Source organism: Equus przewalskii, chromosome 13 (assembly GCF_037783145.1).
Source record: "Equus przewalskii isolate Varuska chromosome 13, EquPr2, whole genome shotgun sequence".
NCBI classification, from domain to species: Eukaryota; Metazoa; Chordata; class Mammalia; order Perissodactyla; family Equidae; genus Equus; species Equus przewalskii.
This window is the reverse complement of record NC_091843.1, coordinates 11,574,985-11,593,446: the sequence shown is the minus strand read 5'-3', so window position 1 is coordinate 11,593,446 and position 18,462 is coordinate 11,574,985. Positions and strand designations below refer to the sequence as shown.

At 46.8% G+C, this 18,462-nt stretch overlaps 1 protein-coding gene across 3 annotated transcripts in view; it reads left to right on the top strand.

The window, feature by feature from the left end:
- Positions 1-18,462, top strand: part of WWC1 (WW and C2 domain containing 1) — a 156,837-nt gene that overhangs the window by 85,981 nt on the left and 52,394 nt on the right. For all 3 annotated transcript variants that reach the window (XM_070569059.1, XM_070569061.1, XM_070569060.1), the window contains exons 4-8: positions 6,883-6,959; positions 8,334-8,413; positions 13,337-13,466; positions 14,903-15,049; positions 16,262-16,335. In XM_070569059.1, coding sequence (XP_070425160.1) covers positions 6,883-6,959; positions 8,334-8,413; positions 13,337-13,466; positions 14,903-15,049; positions 16,262-16,335 — 508 coding nt within the window. The remainder of the gene's footprint in view (positions 1-6,882; positions 6,960-8,333; positions 8,414-13,336; positions 13,467-14,902; positions 15,050-16,261; positions 16,336-18,462) is intronic.

The following is an 18,462-nucleotide window of genomic DNA, read 5'->3' as shown; positions in this document are numbered from 1 at the left end:
AAATGTGCTCTAGGCGGGCAAAAGTGCCCCTATTCAAAAACTACTAGTCTAGGTAAAATACTTAACACAATTCCTTTAGAACGTACTAGTGTTCTTGGCATGAAACACATTCCACAATATTTTGAGAGTGTGGACTCTGGAGCCAGACTGCTAAGGTCCAAATGCAGAATATGCAACTTGCTAGCTGTGTAACCTTGCACAAGTTGAGCCACTTCTCTCTGCCTCACATTCTTTATCTATAAAATTGATGTAATAGGAGCTGGCCCAGTGGCATAGCGGTTAAGTTCACACCCTCTACTTTGGCAGCCTGGGGTTTGCCAGTTCAGATCCCCAGCGTGGACCTACACACTGTGTATCAAGCCATGCTGTGGCAGGCATCCCACATGTAAAACAGGGGAAGATGGGCACGGATGTTAGCTCCGGGACAATCTTCCTCAGCAAAAAGAGGAGGATTGGTGGCGGATGTTAGCTCAGGGCTAATCTTCCTCAAAAAACAAAAATACATTAAAATTGATGTAATAATAGTGTGTCCTTCATTGGGGTTTTATGGGGCTTAAATTAATTAACAAATATAAAGCACTTGGAATAGTACTTGTCACATTCTTGAGCTCTTAATAAGTAATAATTATTTGATATTGTTCATTGGCATTGTAAATGACAAAGATTTTTTCTTTTTGCTGAGGAAGATTCTCCCTGAGCTAACATCTGTGACAGTCTTCCTCTATTTTGTATGTCGGTTGCCACCACAGCATGGCCACCAACAAGTGGTGTAGGTCCGTGCCCAGGGAAAGAACCTAGGCCACCAAAGCGGAGCATGCCAAACTTAACTGCTAGGCCATGGGGCTGGCCCCAATGATGAAGGTTTTTAACAGATCCCTGGAAGCAATAAGAATAAATACATGATCAGTGGTAGGAAGGAAATGATGCAGTCCTGACATGTGACTCATGGACACTCCCAAGAGCTCCGTCAGGCTCAAACACATCACCATTTTGAATGTTAAAGAACCTGCATTTGAAGGGACTGGGGTCATTTCAGATAACTGAGATCCAAGCCAGCCAGGAATTGGGGTGTCCCCAGCCCAAGCATCCCAGTTAAAGAGGCATGTCCCAGCCGCCTCATGACTTTCTTCAGGTTTTACAAGCCGGGTTGGCCTTCCAAGTCAAGCTGTCCAGCGTGTCGATGGACTGGTGAGGTCACATGCCTCCCTCGTAACTCAGCTGGCCTGCCAGGGCTTGTGAGAGCCTTGCCACCTGGCGTTGGCTGCTGTGGGGCCTGGCCACAGGTGGGGCTCTGCCCTGGGGATGGAGACTTTGTTGTCACCTCTGTCTCCAGCTCCGTGGGAAGGAGAAGAGAACTCACATTCAATATGTACCTGTTATACTCCTGCAGGACAATGTGCTGGGCACTCTCCGTATGTTATTTAAAGTAACCTCCCACCCCCCCACTCACACACACACAATCCTGCGAGATGTTATTGTTCCCATTTTACAGATGAGACTGAGGCCCAGAGAGAGGAAGTGGCTTCCCCAGGGTCACACTGGTAAAAAATGCCAGCGCTAGCCTTTATACCCAGGAGTATGTGACCTCAAAGACAATTCTCCTAATCTAAGGCACCCAGTCAAATTCTAAGTTTCTGAGGCTACACTGGGGCCCTCCCATCCTCTGAAAGATGAGAGCTCAGGAGAGCCTCACCACGCTCCTTCCTCTCTCTAGGCCTTGGCTTCCCATTTGAAAAACAAATCACTGGCAGCTTTGTGGTTAAAAATGCCAGTTGAACCACCCACCCGCTTTCACTCACTTCTAAAACTAAGAAAATATCAGATAAGAGATTTTTTTAAGGCATGCATGCACGGGGACAGGAAGACTTAGAGAAAAAAGTGTAGGAATAAAATCTGGAAGCTGGAAAACAGACGAACAGGTGGCAGCCTATCTGATAGACCTGAGAAAAACCAACACTCGACTCTACAGAAAGCACTTGCAGAAGCCTTGGGAACTGGAGGCAGCGGCCGTCTCTGGGAGTGGCAGTGAAGGGAAGAGGATCTCAAATGAAGAGAATTGGATGAAAGTTGTTTCTGAGACAGACCACCAGAGCTCCCCAAAGTGGTACAGCCAGGCATCTGTCCATCCTCAACCTGGCAAAAGACTGGAAGTTTATGTTTTGGAGAGAGTAAAAACAGAGTCTCTGGACTACAGGATACAAGGCAAGTTCAAAGTCAGGCCACACCATACTGAAATCATGGTGGTGAAGTGAACATGCACATACGGCCAGCCAACATGGACCACTTGGTTCTCAGAATGGTGCCAGGCTATTGCCCTCCAGGCTGGACAGTAGGACAGTCTGGGGAATCTGACCAGAGAAAAGAGATGTAAAGACACTGACAGGAATCCCAGATGAAACAGTCCAGCCAAATCATGTGCCACGTAACCCACAGTCAATCATGTAACCCACAGTCAACAAGCTCCACTCCAGTCACCTTTTTGGACCCCCAACCTTAAATGTGAGCAGACAGCTGAGATTCCAGACATCTGAGAAAAGCCTCCAATGTGGAAAATAGAAATTAAAACAAACACATGGTGATAGGTGGCCTTGGAGGGAACACAGAATATGCATGGAGAAAAAAACATCGAGAGAAGTGACGCAACCTTGAAACAACAACAGGGTGCTACATTTTATAAAAAGGAACCTTCGGGGAACACAAAAGAGCCTTTGGAAATTAAAATAGGATAGAAATGAAAAATCTATGAAGACTAGAAGGTAAAACTGAGGAAATCTTCTAAAAAGCAGAGCAAAAATACAATGAGATAGAAAAAAATAGAGCACCAGACCAGGAAATCTGAGTAATAAAAGTTCCAAATAGAGCAGAGGAAACAGAGGAGAAGAAGCATCAATTAGATAATTCAGAAAAATTTCCCGGAACTGATGGAGGAGAGTTTTTAGATTGAAAGGGCTCAGTGAGCACCCAACACAATGGATAAAACTCAACTCACACTAAGACATATTGTCATGCAACTTCAAACACTGGGAACGATTCAAGATCCTAAAAGCTTTCAGAGAAAAACCAGGTCACACAAAAATGATCAGGACTCGGGATAGCTCTGGGCTTCTCAACCAGAACCCTGGAAAGCTAAAAGACTGGAGAAATGCTGTCAAAATTTTAAGGAAAATCATTTCCGACCTGGAATTCTATGTCCAGTAGAACTACCTTTAATCAAGTATAGGGTAGAAAAAAGCTATTTTTAGACATGCAGGATTTCAAAACGTTTATTTCCTTCTAGGTTGCTTTCTCAGGAAGCTACTGGAAGTGATGTTCTCCCAAGATGAGAGGGTTGGCCACAGAGGGGAAGACATGGTGTTTAGGGAAGAAGAGAGAGGCAAGGAGGGGGTCTTGGGGCCAGCTGTGCAGAGACAGCAACTGGCTCACACCGAGGCCGGCACACGCCTGTGCGAGAGGGAGCTGAGAAGAGGAAACACAGAATGTGTAGTGGCCTGGACCCCGCTAGAGGAGGTTTAGATAACAGGCAGGGTGTGAGGTGGATTCGGTGATAAGTCTGTAGAAAGTAAGCAAGCATAAAAATGACGATTATTGACTCTAGGAAAAACAAAACAGAGCAACTGTGCTGGAAAGGAAAAGCGAGCACAAGCGGCTGCCCGCTTCTGCCTGGAATAGTGTTTACATAATGTGAACACTGAAGATTGCTTTCGACAAAATGATGCTATCTGTCAGGAACATGGGGAGCTGGGAGGGGTGCACGTGTGTGGTGTAGGGACTGGAGAAGGAAGGGCAGCGAAGTGAGTAAATAATACCTAAAACTGAGAGAATCAGAAAGCAGCAATACACACATGTTATTGGGGACGTAGAGGTAAGAAGTTGGCTGAACACGTTGATATGGTTCCCTTTGGGGGAATGAAATATGGAATAGGGGCCTATGGAATGCTCTGTTTTTATGGCAAACCTTGTACTTTGTTGGACTGTTAAACTGTGTTCATATATAACTTGAATAAAAGCTGAGAATAAAAAACTAAAATGGTGGGAACTCAAAGGCAGTCTCTAAGATCCTGTTCAAATATAAAATTCTTTTGGTGGAGGGGTCATGAGGGGACACGGGCACAGAGGTGAAGCTGATGACCTGTTTCTTGATTGGGGTGCTGATTACTTGAGTGTGATTCTTTTGTGAAAATTTTTCAGGCTGCACACATGATTTGTGTACTTTTCCATGTGTATTCTGTACTTCGTAAGAAGTTTACTTAAAAAATAACAGGCTATGGGGCTGGCCCCGTGGCTGAGTGGTTAAGTTCGCGCGCTCCGCTGCAGGCGGCCCAGTGTTTCGTTGGTTCGAATCCTGGGCGCGGACATGGCACTGCTCATCAGACCACGCTGAGGCAGCGTCCCACATGCCACAACTAGAAGGACCCACAACGAAGAATATACAACTATGTACTGGAGGGCTTTGGGGAGAAAAAGGAAAAAAAAAATAAAATCTTTAAAAAAAAAAAAAATCCTCTTTAAAAAAAAAAAAAAAATAACCGGCTAATGTCCCATTTCAGCAGCTTTGGGTACAAACAGTCCATTTCACAGTAACACTGCAGAGGATGATAATAATTCAAGTCCCTGGTGGCCCAGCTGGCAGGAGTCCGTTCTTTTTTGGGTTCTTTTCCCCCAGGATTTCTAAGCATGCCCAAGGAATGCCTCTGCATTTCACGAATCAGCCCTGGCTTTGCTGGTCCCCACAGCCACCCTCTCCCTGTTAGGGTCAGGTCTTCCAATTTTTTATGAGCTCTTCCAGGCTGCTGCCACGCTCACCTTTACACTTCCCTGAATTGTGGACCCAAGTCCAGTGGCATGGCCTGATGAGCATGGTGGTTGGTGGGACGGGGGCGCTCACAGAATGAGCAACCCCCTTTTGGTGTGTATCCCTATCTTATTTCCACAGTGATAACTCTTTTTGTCTTTTCACCGTGTTTTTACTATCAGTGGGTAACAAATAGTGTTAACTACCTTAAAATTTTGTTGAAAAGTGCCTATCTGGAGAATATGCTTAAGTCAGTGCCTCCAGCTATGTCTCCAATAAGGTCCCTCCCCGAAACCCCCGAGTCCAGCAAAGACCAGAGGAATTAGAATGCAGGAAATGAAAGCTTCGACTTGGAAACAAAACATCCCTGTGTCTGGAGTCGTTGTTCCATGTTCGTTCACAGCGAGGGCTCCAAGGCCCTCTTCACCCACGTGTTCCTGCCACTCATCTCTTCTGGTAAAGCCTGGCAGCCGCCACCACCACCATCATCACCACCACCACCACCACTCATCATCATCATCATCATCATCATCGTCATCAACTCAGCAGAAATGCAAGGCTGCTTGTGGTGCAAAACTTATTTTCTGTTATTATGCAGAGCAGTTTTATTTCTCTTTTCCCAAACTTCCCAATGTTATGTTTTAACTCTCCTTATACGTAATCAAAAGACTCATTCAAGTATTTTAACCAAATCTGAAGAGCAGCCTCCCCTTCACCACTGTCCCTTATACCTCCAGACACTGAAAATCGCCAGCAATCTTCAAATAAGCTTCTCTGTCCTCAGAAAAAGCCAGGTCCCAGCAGGTGGTCTTGCTACACATGGATAGGCAGTGTTCTGGTGATGGTAAGTGGGAAGGGGAGATGGCGAAGAAGCTCATACAGTGGCGTTAAGAACTCATGGGAGAAACACTTCTCTGGCCTCCCTGCGGAGAGTGACTGTGCTTTCCCTGAGCAGTGGGGTTGTGTTTACTGTGAGGACACTAGGAATCTTATAGCGGGCACCATTCCCCCTCCACGGCGCCGGTTAGGAAGCTCAGAGCCAGGTACGTGGTGTCTCTGGGACAGAAGTGGGACCTGACAGTGTGCAATGAGCCCTAACCTCACACCTCTTACCACTTTGCTTTCTCATTTTAATTCTCCCTTTGTCTCATTTTCCTTGCTTTGAATGTATTTTTACTCAGTTTTGTTCATTTTTGTAAGCCTTAAAATCTTTTTTAAGACATAAGTACTATTTTTAAGATACAGTATGATTACAACTACATGATAAAACTGTAGATAAACGCTGGAAGGCAAGTTGGAGAAAAGATAATTGTATTGGAGTGATAGGCTTATAGGTGATTTATGTTCCTTTTCAAATGTACGTTAATATTGTGAAGTACAGTAAACAATATTTTTAGTAATTTTTTTCTGATTACAAAGTGTATGTTCGTATTATAAAATGCGGAAAAGACAACAATACAAAGATGAAAATTAATATTACAGTTAATACATTGCTTAGCGATGGGGTCATGTTCTGATAAATGCATCATTAGGCAATTTCATCGTTGTGTGAACATTATAGAGTATACTTAAACAAACGTAGGTTGTATAAGCTACCACACACCTCGGTGATATGGTCCTAATATCATGGAACCACCATCGTATATACAGTGTGTTGTTGAGCAAAACATCGTTAATTCAGCACATGGCTGCATTCATCACCCAGATCTCCAGATATCAGTGTTATCTGTTTGCTATATTTCTTTCCAGTCTTTTCTTAGATGCCTATGTGTGTCTATGTATTTTTTAACTGTATATTTTCCAAATTTGAATTATTCTTCATAGTTTTTTAACTGTTGTTTTCATGTAACAATAAGTTTTGGGCATTTTCCCTTGTTCAGTATTCTTCTGCACCATCATTTTAAGTTGCATAAGTTATATGGCCCCTATTTTATGCATGGCCCATATTTATTTAACAGATCCCTCTTTGTTGGACGTTTAGGTTGTTCCCCATTAGTCATTCGTTTCTGGGTTTATCTAGATGGCCAAATAAGCCAACTTTGCAAAACTGTGTTTTTTCTACAGAATTTTCTTCTGCTTTTTCATTGCAGTGATCTCTGGTTCGTCATCCAGCTCTAAGTATGACCCCGAGATCCTGAAAGCTGAAATTGCCACTGCAAAATCCCGGGTAGGGGTTATCTGCCTATACTATTGACGGGGGTCACCCAGGCAGCCTTAGGCCACTAGCCCACCCATAAGACCAGAGCAGATGCTTTAGCTGTGTGGGGCCCAGTGCTGACAAATAAGATCCTAAATAACAGCTGTAGTAGCAGTAGTAGTCGTCGTCATAGTAACAGTAATGGTAACAGCAGCTACCATTTCACAGCCAATCACTATATACTAGGCATGGTGCTGAATGCTTCAAGAGTCTTATGTCTTGTCCTTGCAACAACCCCGTGAAATAGCTCCTGTCAGTATCTGCATTTTAGAGATGAGCCAACAGGCTTAGGTGAGCTCAGTAACTTGCCCAAGATCACAAGAGACTCAAGGCTTATTCCAAAGTTCTTAATGCAGTGTGCTGCCTTCCTCCCTATTGCTTATTCTACATTATCTTATTTAATTATTTCATGATTACCTTAGGGGATAGATATTACTATTCCTGTTTCACCAACAGCATAGCAGTTAAGTGACTTGCTCAAGGTAAAGTCAGTATTTTGAAGACTGGTTTAGTTAAACTTCAAGTAGGTTCTACAAACTCAGATGCCTGCCAGGAAATGTAAAAAGGGGAAGTGGGCTGGGGGGTGAGGCAATAGGGAGTAGTGAGGACTGTGTAACCTAGAGAGGTATGTTCTGTCTAAAGGGGTAGTTGAATTTTAGCCCTACCCTATTGTGGCCATCCTGGAATGTGGGCTTAGTGTTGGCACATCTTCAAGTATTTTTAGAAGAGAACCATATATCTAGGCTCACTATATGAAGTCTCTCAATATTTAATTATTAGCAACTAATTTTTGGAAAGTTAATAACACTGCAAGACAAAGAAAGCATTCCTGCAGGTTGGACCTGGCTCCCAGGCCGTGACTTGCCTCTGAAGTCACTGTATTGCCTCTCGCCTCCCTGCACAGCACTCCCATACCCATTACCTGCTTTAGGTAATGCACAGCCCTGGGAATTGCCATTCTCCTCATCTGTCAGAACAGCAAAGGGAGGCTCAGAGAGATGAGATGGCTTAAGAGAGGGCAGCCATCTAGGCAGCAGGAAGGCCAAGCTCTATCCCAGGTCAGCCAGCTCCCATCCACTTCCTGTTTCCCTGTAGTGACGCCAGGCTAGGAATGACCTGCAGGACAGCCAGGCTGGGATGCCAACTGAATGGGCAGCTATAGAGACCAAGGCAACATCAATGAGGGGAGGGTGTTATGACCAATGTGACCTAAGGGATGTTGACCTGAGTCATTATGCAGGGGCAGTAAGTGGGGGGCTCTGGGTTCCCTCTTTGGGGAGAAGGCAGCCTGCAGCTCAATATCAGCCTCTGACCTAGCCCCACATGTGGTCTTCTGTATGCCAGGTCAACAAGCTGAAGAGAGAGATGGTTCACCTCCAGCAGGAGCTACAGTTCAAAGAGCGTGGCTTTCAGACCCTGAAGACGTAAGTCCACCCTGGTGCAGAGTGTGGGCAGAGTTCCCCTCCTGCTCCCGCTCTCTCTCTTTCAGTCTCTTTCCTCCCTTCTCAAAATGTGGCTCCCTAATCGTTGGATTCCAGTTCCATTCCTCTGGCATTTACTGAAGATACTGTCACCCAAGGTTGAGATTTAGAAAGAGAAAAGAGGAATCATTTCAGATCATGGAGTTCTCATCGTCCTCTGAATTCCTGAAGCCATTAAAGTCTGTTCCATTTAGTGAATTTACGAGCCAGTCATAGAAACAAGTATGATTGAGCATTTCTGTCCACTCATCTTATCTCCTCCAGTAGAATCTCATACACAAACAAACAGAACAAATACTTTTTTTCCATGGTCCCTAAAAGTGCTCGCTTCAGCTAGTGTGCTCCCCTGAAGGAACAAGGATGTCCTCCACAATAGACAGATTACTAGACAAGTATGCATGATGCCATGCCCACTGTGTTTTACGGGTGACGTAAGGAGTTCCAGGATGACTTTAACCAAATGTAATTTTCTCTTTTAGAAGCTGACTTGCAGCCAAGCAAGATATAGCTTTATTGTTTCTTTAGAGCGGATGTGTTCGTTGTCATTATCGTGTTTATACCAGCTAAGATTTGTTGAGTGGTTACTCTGCCAGGAAGCACTTCCAGTGTTTTCTGCACGAGTGACTCATTTGATCCACATTGCAACTCTATAAGGAATGTTCTTTTAGCTAACTCCATTTTATAGAGAAGGAAACTGAGGTAGTAACTTGGCTTTTCTCTCTCCCTGACTGTACCTTTTCCTCATCCTCTGAACCTCAAATCTACCGCCACCCATCTGTGGCCACAGCCCCAAGCCTTTGGTTATCTTTCTTCAAGCCCTGTTAATCAAGGGTACTATGACCACTAGTTGAGGGGCCAGTTGGTTCTTATTCACATCTTCCCATCCCCTCCGCCCCCGCTGCCTAGGGTGAGCCACCATGAATCACCCATAGCACAAGGGATGAGAAAGTATTGCTTTGTATTGTAGACTGTATGTAATACATTTTTTGTATTATAAATTATTGTAAATTATGGCTTTATATATGTGCTTGTATAGATACATATATTATTTATATTTGTTTATAAACATATGCCAATCCTCTCTCTCAAACCAGCTTCTAATCTTGTTGAGACAAGGTTCCATCCTTTATGCTTCTTGGTAATCTTCAGTAGTGCCAAGGACAGTTGAGGGCAGTAATGTGAGCTTAGGAAGTTCCTATTTTTGACCTATAAAGCAAATAGGCTCATCGGTCCTCCAGTTTGCAGTGGAGCAGCTTCTGAGCGCATAGTTTAAGGGCTACTCACTCCCACATCATCTTACCGCAGGTGCCCTCCCCGCCTCCCGCTTCCTGCAGTCCTCAGGAGCTTCTGGTTAGAACACTTCCCATTATTCTCAGAGCCACCACAAACCTGTTTTACCACTTTGTCACCCTGTAGCAGCGTTGGAAATTCTTGTCATTTGGTAAGCTGGCGCTGAAACCCCAAAGACAAGGCTTGTTTTTCTCCCCCTCCCTCCGCCCGCCTGATGTTTGATATCAGGCCCGGATGAGACTCCATCGCAGCTCTAACTGCCCACACTCCTTACCTGGAGCCAGCTCCTGTTCAGTGTGGAGGAAGGCATCTGCTTTAACGCACCTTGACAGAGAGGGTTAGGAATGTAGCCACAAGAGGCAGATGGCCTGGGTTCAACTCTCAGTTGCCTGGGACCTTGGAAAAGTGACTTAGCCCCCTTGAACTGGTTTCTTTATCTGAAAAATAAGTTATTGTAAAGACTGAGTTGGAAAATCCACATCAAGTACATGGCAGTGCCTGGCACGTGGGGAGAGCCCAGTGAGTGTAAGGTAGGGGTGGTGACCTCTAGCTAGTTGCATGCTTGGACTCGGGAAGGAACTCAGATGCACTGTAGGTCCACCCCGGGCTAGAGGCTGTGCTGGGTAAACACTGTGCATCAGTCACCTCACTTCATTGTCTTTCCTCCCTTAAGAGAAGTTTTTGTTCTGCCCCACTTTATAGATGAGGGCACAGGCGAGGTTGAAAATATACCCAAGGCCATCCAGCTAGTAAGCATCAGACGTGGGACTGGAACCTAGGACTACTGGGTTTTGATGCTCATGTCCTAATACCACCCTTCCTGACGTCATCCTGGATAACCCCTTCTCCGTACCCAGAAAACAAAGTCCCTTTCCATCTCCCTTGGGATCCTTTTCAGAGGCCATTGGGAAGATGATCCAGTCGCTTCTCCTTCCTAGCCTCCTCTTTTTGCAGAACATGGGGGAAGGTGAAGCTCATCCATTTGCTTGGAATTTGGGCCTGTCAGCTACCTTGAGCCCTTGTAATGTGGGAAAGAGTTGAGGGTTGGCGTATCCCCGTGGGAGGAGGGCCATGCAGCATCTTTCTGCATGTCCCCAGAGCTGCCCTGCCCAGGTGAGAGTTGTCTGGACAAGATCAAGAGGAGTTGGCTGCTGTCACAGCCTTTGCCCTGCTTCCCTGTGGCTGTCCTCTCGCTCCCAGGGGTGTGACTCTCTGAGGTGCTGGGAGAAAGGACAGCTACATAATTTGGAAATCCTAAAACACATTCATGCCCCCACACCCTCTCCTCCCCACAACCACACAACTTTTCTTTCCCTTAAATAAAAAGGATTCATTCACCGAGTACATAATGGTGACCGTTTGTCCCCCCCCCCCCCCCCACCTGCCCCTCGCCAATCCCAAGATTGTTCCCTCTTAGGGCTACTGTCTGGAGCCAAATTCCAGAGCCTGGGTTGCTAAGGCCCCTGAGAGAAATCAGGTAGAGGCTGTCTGAGGACCCCGAGGCCCAGCAGACAAACCGCTTCTGTCTCATCCTGCTGAAGATTCAAAGCCATCCTCACCCTGCTGGCAGAGGACGGCTGGGCACCGCCCCCCCAGAATCCCCAGCCCCCAGACATGGTCGGGCAAAGAGCATGTCCCCTGTACCCCCCCATTCGGGGCAGGGCCACCTCCAGTTTGGATACTCGCTCCGGGGGATCCCCGTTTCCACGGAGCATCTTCGGCAGGCCTCTGCTGGGGAAGGCTCCCTTTAGACTAATTTTCAAACTCAATCTGAGACCAGTCTTCGCTGACCTGGCAGGCTTGCCCAGGCCCACATCCTCGAAAGGAATAGACAGGCTATTTTTAGTGGGGAGACACAAATGGGGCTTTGTTTTCTCTCCACAAGGGCTGAAATAACGGAAAAGAAGGGGGAGGGCCGCACCGAGACCGCGTTCCCTCCCTCCCGCCTTCTCAGAGGCGCAGACGATGATTCCAGGATGAAAACCTGCTCCGTCAGTGATTCCCCACTCAGGTTATTTTTAGCCCAGGACGGTTTGGCTTCTCGCAGGAAAACCGAGAGGAATGCCTGTGAGCAGTTTCTCGTCCTGAAATAATGGGTTTGCGGTGTTCCCTCGGACGGTAGAACTTCCTCTTCTCCACCAGGGACTGAAATCGCAGGCCTAGCCTTTGGCCACAGCGCGAAGCAGTTCAAATTCATCTCTGCCCTCTGAGTGTTGTCCACACCACAGCCCTCCTCCCCAGGGGGTTGGGACCCCCGCCATCTCCCCCCCATCACACTAAACCTGTATGTAGGACCTGGATAAGCCGATAAACTCTCTGGGCTAGAAGTATTTTAATCCCTTACATTGGTACCGTACTTCCTACTTAACACCTGATTTTCCATCCTTTATCCCATTTGACATTCATAACAGCTCCATGAACGTGGGCCGGGCAGATGACATTATCCAGGCTTTTTTAGAGGAGGAAACTAAGGCTCCTTGTGGTTGAGGGCTGTGCCCAAGTCACACTACTGAGCAGTCAGGCTGGGAGTTTTTCATACTAACTTTCCTTCATCGTGTCCGTAACTCAACAAGTGTTTATTAAAGGCAGTGGTTCTCAACCCTGGGCAGGGGGTGACTGCTCCTCTCCCCCAAGGGACATTAGTGAAAGTATGGAGATGTTTTTTGATTGTCACATCTCGGGATCAAGATGCTACTAAACATCCTACAATACCCAGGACAGCCCCCCACAACAAAGAATGATTCGGCCCCAAATGTCGAGAGAGCTGAGGTTGAGAGACCCCCCCCCCCAGGTTAAAGGACTGTTCTATGCTTGATACTAAAACTACTCAAATATCTTCAACCCTGCCCTTGTCCCCAAGCCTGTCAGAGACAAGTCAAGGATACTGCCACGTAAACTATTAATTATATCACAACTAGTGAGTGCAGCGTCACAGCTATGCACAATGCATTATGGGGCCACCTGGCCCAGCCTTGGGGACCCAGGGAGGTAATCAGGGAAAGCTTCCTGTAAGAGTTGACACTTAGAGGACCCTTCACTTCAAGAGTGGTTGCCTCAGGGGCCGGCTCCGTGGTCAAGTGGTTAAGTTTGTGCACTCCGCTGCAGTGGCCCAGGGTTCGGGTCCTGGGCGCGGACATGGCACCGCTCGTCAGGCCACGTTGAGGCAGCGTCCCATATCCCACAACTAGAAGGACGTGCAACTAAGATATACAACTGTGTACGGCGGGGTTTGGGGAGATAAAAGCAGAAAAAAAAAAAAAGATTGGCAACAGTTGTGAGCCCGGTGCCAATCTTTCGGGGGGAAAAAAAAGGGAAATTGGCAACAGTTGTTAGCCCAGGTGCCAATCTTTAAAAAAAAAAAGAGTGGTTGCTTCTGCCACCCCACTCTATGGGACATTGGCAGTTTAACAGGGACCTTCTGTGCCTTATCGCACAGGCAGGACTGGGCAGGGAGGGTGTGCAGGACAGAGAGGAGACTTGTGGGACTTGAAGCACCATGCTCTGTGCTTTTTCCTCTGTGGAAACCTCGTCCCTCGCCCTGTCTTTGTCTGACCTTTTCCAATGACTGTCTCCTAGAATCGATAAGAAAATGTCTGATGCTCAGGGCAGCTACAAACTGGATGAAGCTCAGGCTGTCTTGAGAGAAACAAAAGCCATCAAAAAGGCCATCACCTGTGGAGAAAAGGAGAAGCAAGATCTCATTAAGGTATGAGAGTTCCCAGTGACACGAGCCCCATCTGGATTTCTTGAGCTCCTTTCTGTGCCAGGACCCATGCGGGCTATTTCCACATGCTGCACGGGTCACCGAGTTCTCATCACTAGTATTCTTGGGCTTTCAGTCTCATTTTATAGAGGAGGAAATGGAGGCTCAGAAGCGTTAAGTGACTTGCCTAAGGTCACACAGCGAGTATAAATAGTAGAGTTGGAAGGAACAGGAGCCATCTGCTCTGGTGCAGAGGCCCTGTCCTTACCACTACCTCTAGCCACCTGGCTGACTTTTCAAAGAACTAAATGGAGGGAGGTGGTTTCGACATGGCCAACCTTGACATCGAAGCGTAGTATATTTATAAGCATTAGCATTTCACTGCATGTTCTGACTCTGTGCTGGGAACCGAGCAAATGATAACAGATACGATTTAATGTGCCAGGCGGTTGTGCCAAGTGCTTTGCATGCACCATGCCTCCCTTATCCCCTACATCAGCCCTAGTTTATCCCCATTATACAGAGAAAGACTACAACTCAGAGAGTAAGTGGTAGAGCCGGGATTCAAACCCATGAATGCCCGACTCAGAGGCCCATTCTCTTAACCCCTGTACGTCCCACCTCTCCTCACAGGAACTACCCTGACCTCCAAGATATTGTCTCGTTGTTCCCATTGGCAGATTAGGATCTGAGGCTCAGAGAGGCTGTAAATGACTTGGTGAAGGAAGCTTTACGTTCTGTGACAAACAGTCATTTCGAAGCTCCTTTGCAGGACAGCAGCCCAGTGAAAACATTCAGACGAGGCACAAGTAGACAGTGAGGCATGTTCCTGACTTGATTGGCTGTTAACAGGGCCAGGACTCAAGTCGGATAGACCAGAACCAAATCCTGGCTCTGTCAGTTGCCAGCTTCTCATGTAACAGGTCTCTCCCCCCTGGATAAAATGGAGATAATTGTAGGTCATTCCTCATAGGATGGTTGTCAGGATTAAATAAGATCATGGTAAAGCTGACAGTTATTGAGTACTGGCTGTACTCAAAGTTTACCCTGCTCATCTCATTTAATCAACATGATAGACCTGTGAGATAGGACCTACAATTATTCGCATTTTGCAGGAGAGGAAATGAGGCACAGAGAGGTTAATGAACTAGCTTCGATCACACATCTAGGAAGTAGCAGAGCAGGGGCTCCAGCTCAGGCAGTGTGGCTCCAGAGCCGGAGTTCACACTGATCTCTCTCATGCAGAGGGCCCAGCTCAGTGCCTGGCACCAGGTAAGTAGCTACTCGCTGCTAGCTCTTTACAAGAGAAGTAGGATGTCTGAGGTGAGCAGGGGTTCCCCCTAAACTACAGAAGGTGGAGGGAAAGGCACGTGGAGTGTGACAGATCCAGAGCTCCCTCCCGGGAACGTGTGTCACTAACCCTGCCCTCCCCCCTTCAGAGCCTTGCCATGCTGAAGGATGGCTTCCGCACCGACAGAGGGTCCCACTCAGACCTGTGGTCTAGCAGCAGCTCCTTGGAGAGTTCGAGTTTCCCGCTGTCGAAACAGTACCTGGACGTGAGCTCCCAGACGGACATCTCGGGAGGTGTGAGTAGGCAGGGTGTGCTCCTGGGCTGCTGTGATGGGCGGCCACCCTCTCCTTACTCACCTGAGGAGCTGGCTGCTGGCTCTCTCTGGGGCTGGCTGCTGACTCAGCCTTCTGGAGCTCCGTTCTCTAGCACATCTCCTGGCCCCAGGACGACAGGAGATGATGGTGTGGAAGAAAAGCCAACAGGGACTCCATGTTCTGCCTGTTGCCTGGCCACGTGCTGGCATCTCTAGATGTGGTGCAGAAAGCATTTTTGAAGGACCTAGTATCTTTTTCAGGTTTCTTTCATACTATTTTATAGTCCATTCTGTTTTCCTTTCACCAGCTGGAAAGCAGAAGATAGTTTCCCTCTGTTCATCCCAAAACAATGTATGCAACTTTCAGCCAGCTGCTTGACTCCAGTTCAAAAGCTCAGCAATGAGTGGTGCAGGTGCTGTCCAGACGTGGCTCGTGAAAGTGTCAGAGCAGGATTGACCACAGCACTCTAACTTTTGGAGAGCTTTTGTTCTTCTAGAGCAGGTGACATTGAACAAACCTGCCACAGCCGCTCTGGCTAAATGCTATTCCTGTCGGATTTCTGTAGCTGTGTTCCCACTTGTGAAGAGAAGCTATATCCACAGCTGATTGGCTGAGCCCTGTAGCTTCTGGCCTCTCTTGACAGACTGCCACGGCAAACGGGGCTGCCCTCTCCTTCCCCACACCACCCGTGTGTCCAGCTACAAGCCACCTGTGGGCCGAAGTGTTTGTGAAGGAACTGTGTGCCTCCAAGTTCTAGGGCCTTCTCCTTGCTCACTCAGTGTTTCACTCCTGACTGCAGCCTCCCTAAATTTTTGGTTGACCCCCTCCCAAGCACCCACAGAATGGCCTTCTGGTGTATTGGCTGTCCCTGTTTCTTCTTGACCAACCCTCCTCCATGTTTCTGTGGCTTGAATGGGCTCTAAGTTATTTGAGGCTGTGAGATGATTTTCTGGGCCCTTGGCTTCTCTTCTAGAAGTGATAGATGTCCAGGTTTGGGGCTCTTCCCATGGCCTGAAGGAAGGAAAGTGTTTCGCCTAACTAGTTTCCCGACAATCCACACAGCCAGCTCAGTAATTGGGGGCTATGATTAGCTACATCCCACGCAAGCTGTCAGGTCTCTCGTGAGCTCTTAAAACCCTACCCAGTGCCAGCCACAATAGCTGTGTAATTCCCGACTTTTCTCTTTCTCCCAGTGCGGCACCAGCAGCAACAATCAGTTGGCAGAGAAGGTCAGATTGCGCCTTCGATACGAAGAAGCTAAGAGAAGGTAATTAGAAGCTGGGGGTTGGGGCTGGGATGGTGCTAACAATAATAATTACTATTGTAGAGTGTCTGTGCCTGGCTTTTTATACACCTCATCATTTTTAATCTTCACAAAGATTAGGAAGATAAGGATTTTAATCTTCTTATTTTAATCTTCTCTGAAACTTAGAGAGGAAATAACTGGCCCAGGGACACAGAGCAAGATAAAGAGTAGAATGAGGCTTTGAACCCAGATCTGTTTAACCTTAAAGCCTAGTTAAAGTTATCTTTCCACTTGCCGGCCTCAGTTTCTATAATCAAGCTTTTCCACTGATCCTCTGAGTAGTTTGATTTGAAGGAGCACAACTGGGGTTTTAGCAACAGGATGAAAAGCTATGAATATTACCCATTTCAGTGTCTCCTCCCAATTGGGAGCAAGCTGTGCTTTTCAGCAGTATAGACCCCAGTGACTTTAGATGTTCTGTGGCTTCACTGAATCCTAAGCAAGTTGGGTTCCACTGCCACAAATAAAAATAATAATCAAAGCTGACATTCTTATAGCATCTGTTACTGGCCAGACATTGTACTAAAACATTTGTATGGGCATCTCATCTCCCGTTTAATTTTAACCACAACCTGTAACATAGCTTATATCATATTATCTACATGGAAGAGAAGAGAAGGGTAAGATCTAAAATGTTTCATGGCTTTCTGAGGTGGTAGAGTTAGAATTTGAACCCTGGATGATCTGGCTCCTAGTCTATGATCTTTCTATACGCTGAACCAGCCTTACAAAGAAAGAACTTACAGGGTATGATGGTGAATGAAGCCAGGCGTATTACATGCATTCCTCCTTAGGCTACATGGCCTGGCCCGTGGACATTCTAAGTCAGGCCAGGTAGACTGCAGCACTGCCCAGCCCTGCCCCTCTGCCAGCTCTGTGTAAGGAGCAGAACCCTTTGCAGCAATGAAAGAAATCCTATAGAAACTAGAAGAAGAAAAAAAGGGAATTCGTTGGCTTATTGAACTCGAAAGTCCTGGAGTATCTAGCTTTAGGTACAGCTGGATCCAGGGATTCAAATGATGCTTCATAGACTCACTCTCTCTCCTTTTCTCCACACTGTTTGCCTTTGTGTGGACAGACTTTCCTGTCAAAGTGGAAAAATGACGCCCAGCAGTTCTAGGCTTACATCCTACCGAGTTAGCAGCCCCAGCAGAAAGAAGACCTACCTTTCCCAACAGTTTTACCAAGTTTTGGGTTTGAGACTCACTGGCTTTTCTGTGAATCAATCATTGTTGCAGGGTGGAAGGAATTAGAATTCTCAGAAGATCCAGGCATGTGTCATGTGCCCAACTCTGAGAAAGGGGATTGAGGTCGGCTTTGTGGGAACCAAGTGACTTGAAAGTATGGGGGGAGTGATTTCCCAAAGAAAACTTGGAATATCGTTAACAAAAGGAGAAATTGGATACCCATCAGGTGAAGTAAAAACACGTCCTGTGCACCATTTCAGCTCCCCCTAGAGGTCCAGCGAAACAGCAGGACTTCTGCATTTGCATAGCCGCTTCTTGTCCCCTTTGAAGGGGACTACTCTGAACCATGGTTCTAGTCCAGCCTGTAGTAATGCCTATCTTACATGATCAGTTCTGGAGAGACTAAAGGATGCAAATCTTCCATCTTGGGTTGAGCCATTAAACTTCTGATCACAGAGCTTCCTCGCTCATTTGCCTTTATCCAGCTTCGTGCCTCCCCCCTTCACCCAAAGGTAGTTTAGCAGCCTGCTGAAAAGGAAAGCAGAGGCTGCAGGACTTGAAGGAAGGAGGGCAGGTGGCTATAGCGCAGGGTCTGGTCATTGGATGCCAAGTTTTGTCACATGTGCATTTCTGGGAGTGAGTAGTAGTTTTCATCAGATTCTCCAAAGGATGTATGGCCCAAAGTTTAAGAAGCACTGCATAGGGAAAGCACATCCAAGAAAGGATCAGTCACCCCTTCAATGTCACATGTGCAGTGGAGCCCCTGCCAGACCTGGCCATACCACCCTATCCTCAGAGCAGCTGGAAAACAGCAGCTGTGAAGTTATCGCAAAGCCAGTCTTGATGGATTGCTGCAATGTGAATTTGGAATTTAAATTAATTAGCTCTGAGAATCCCTGCT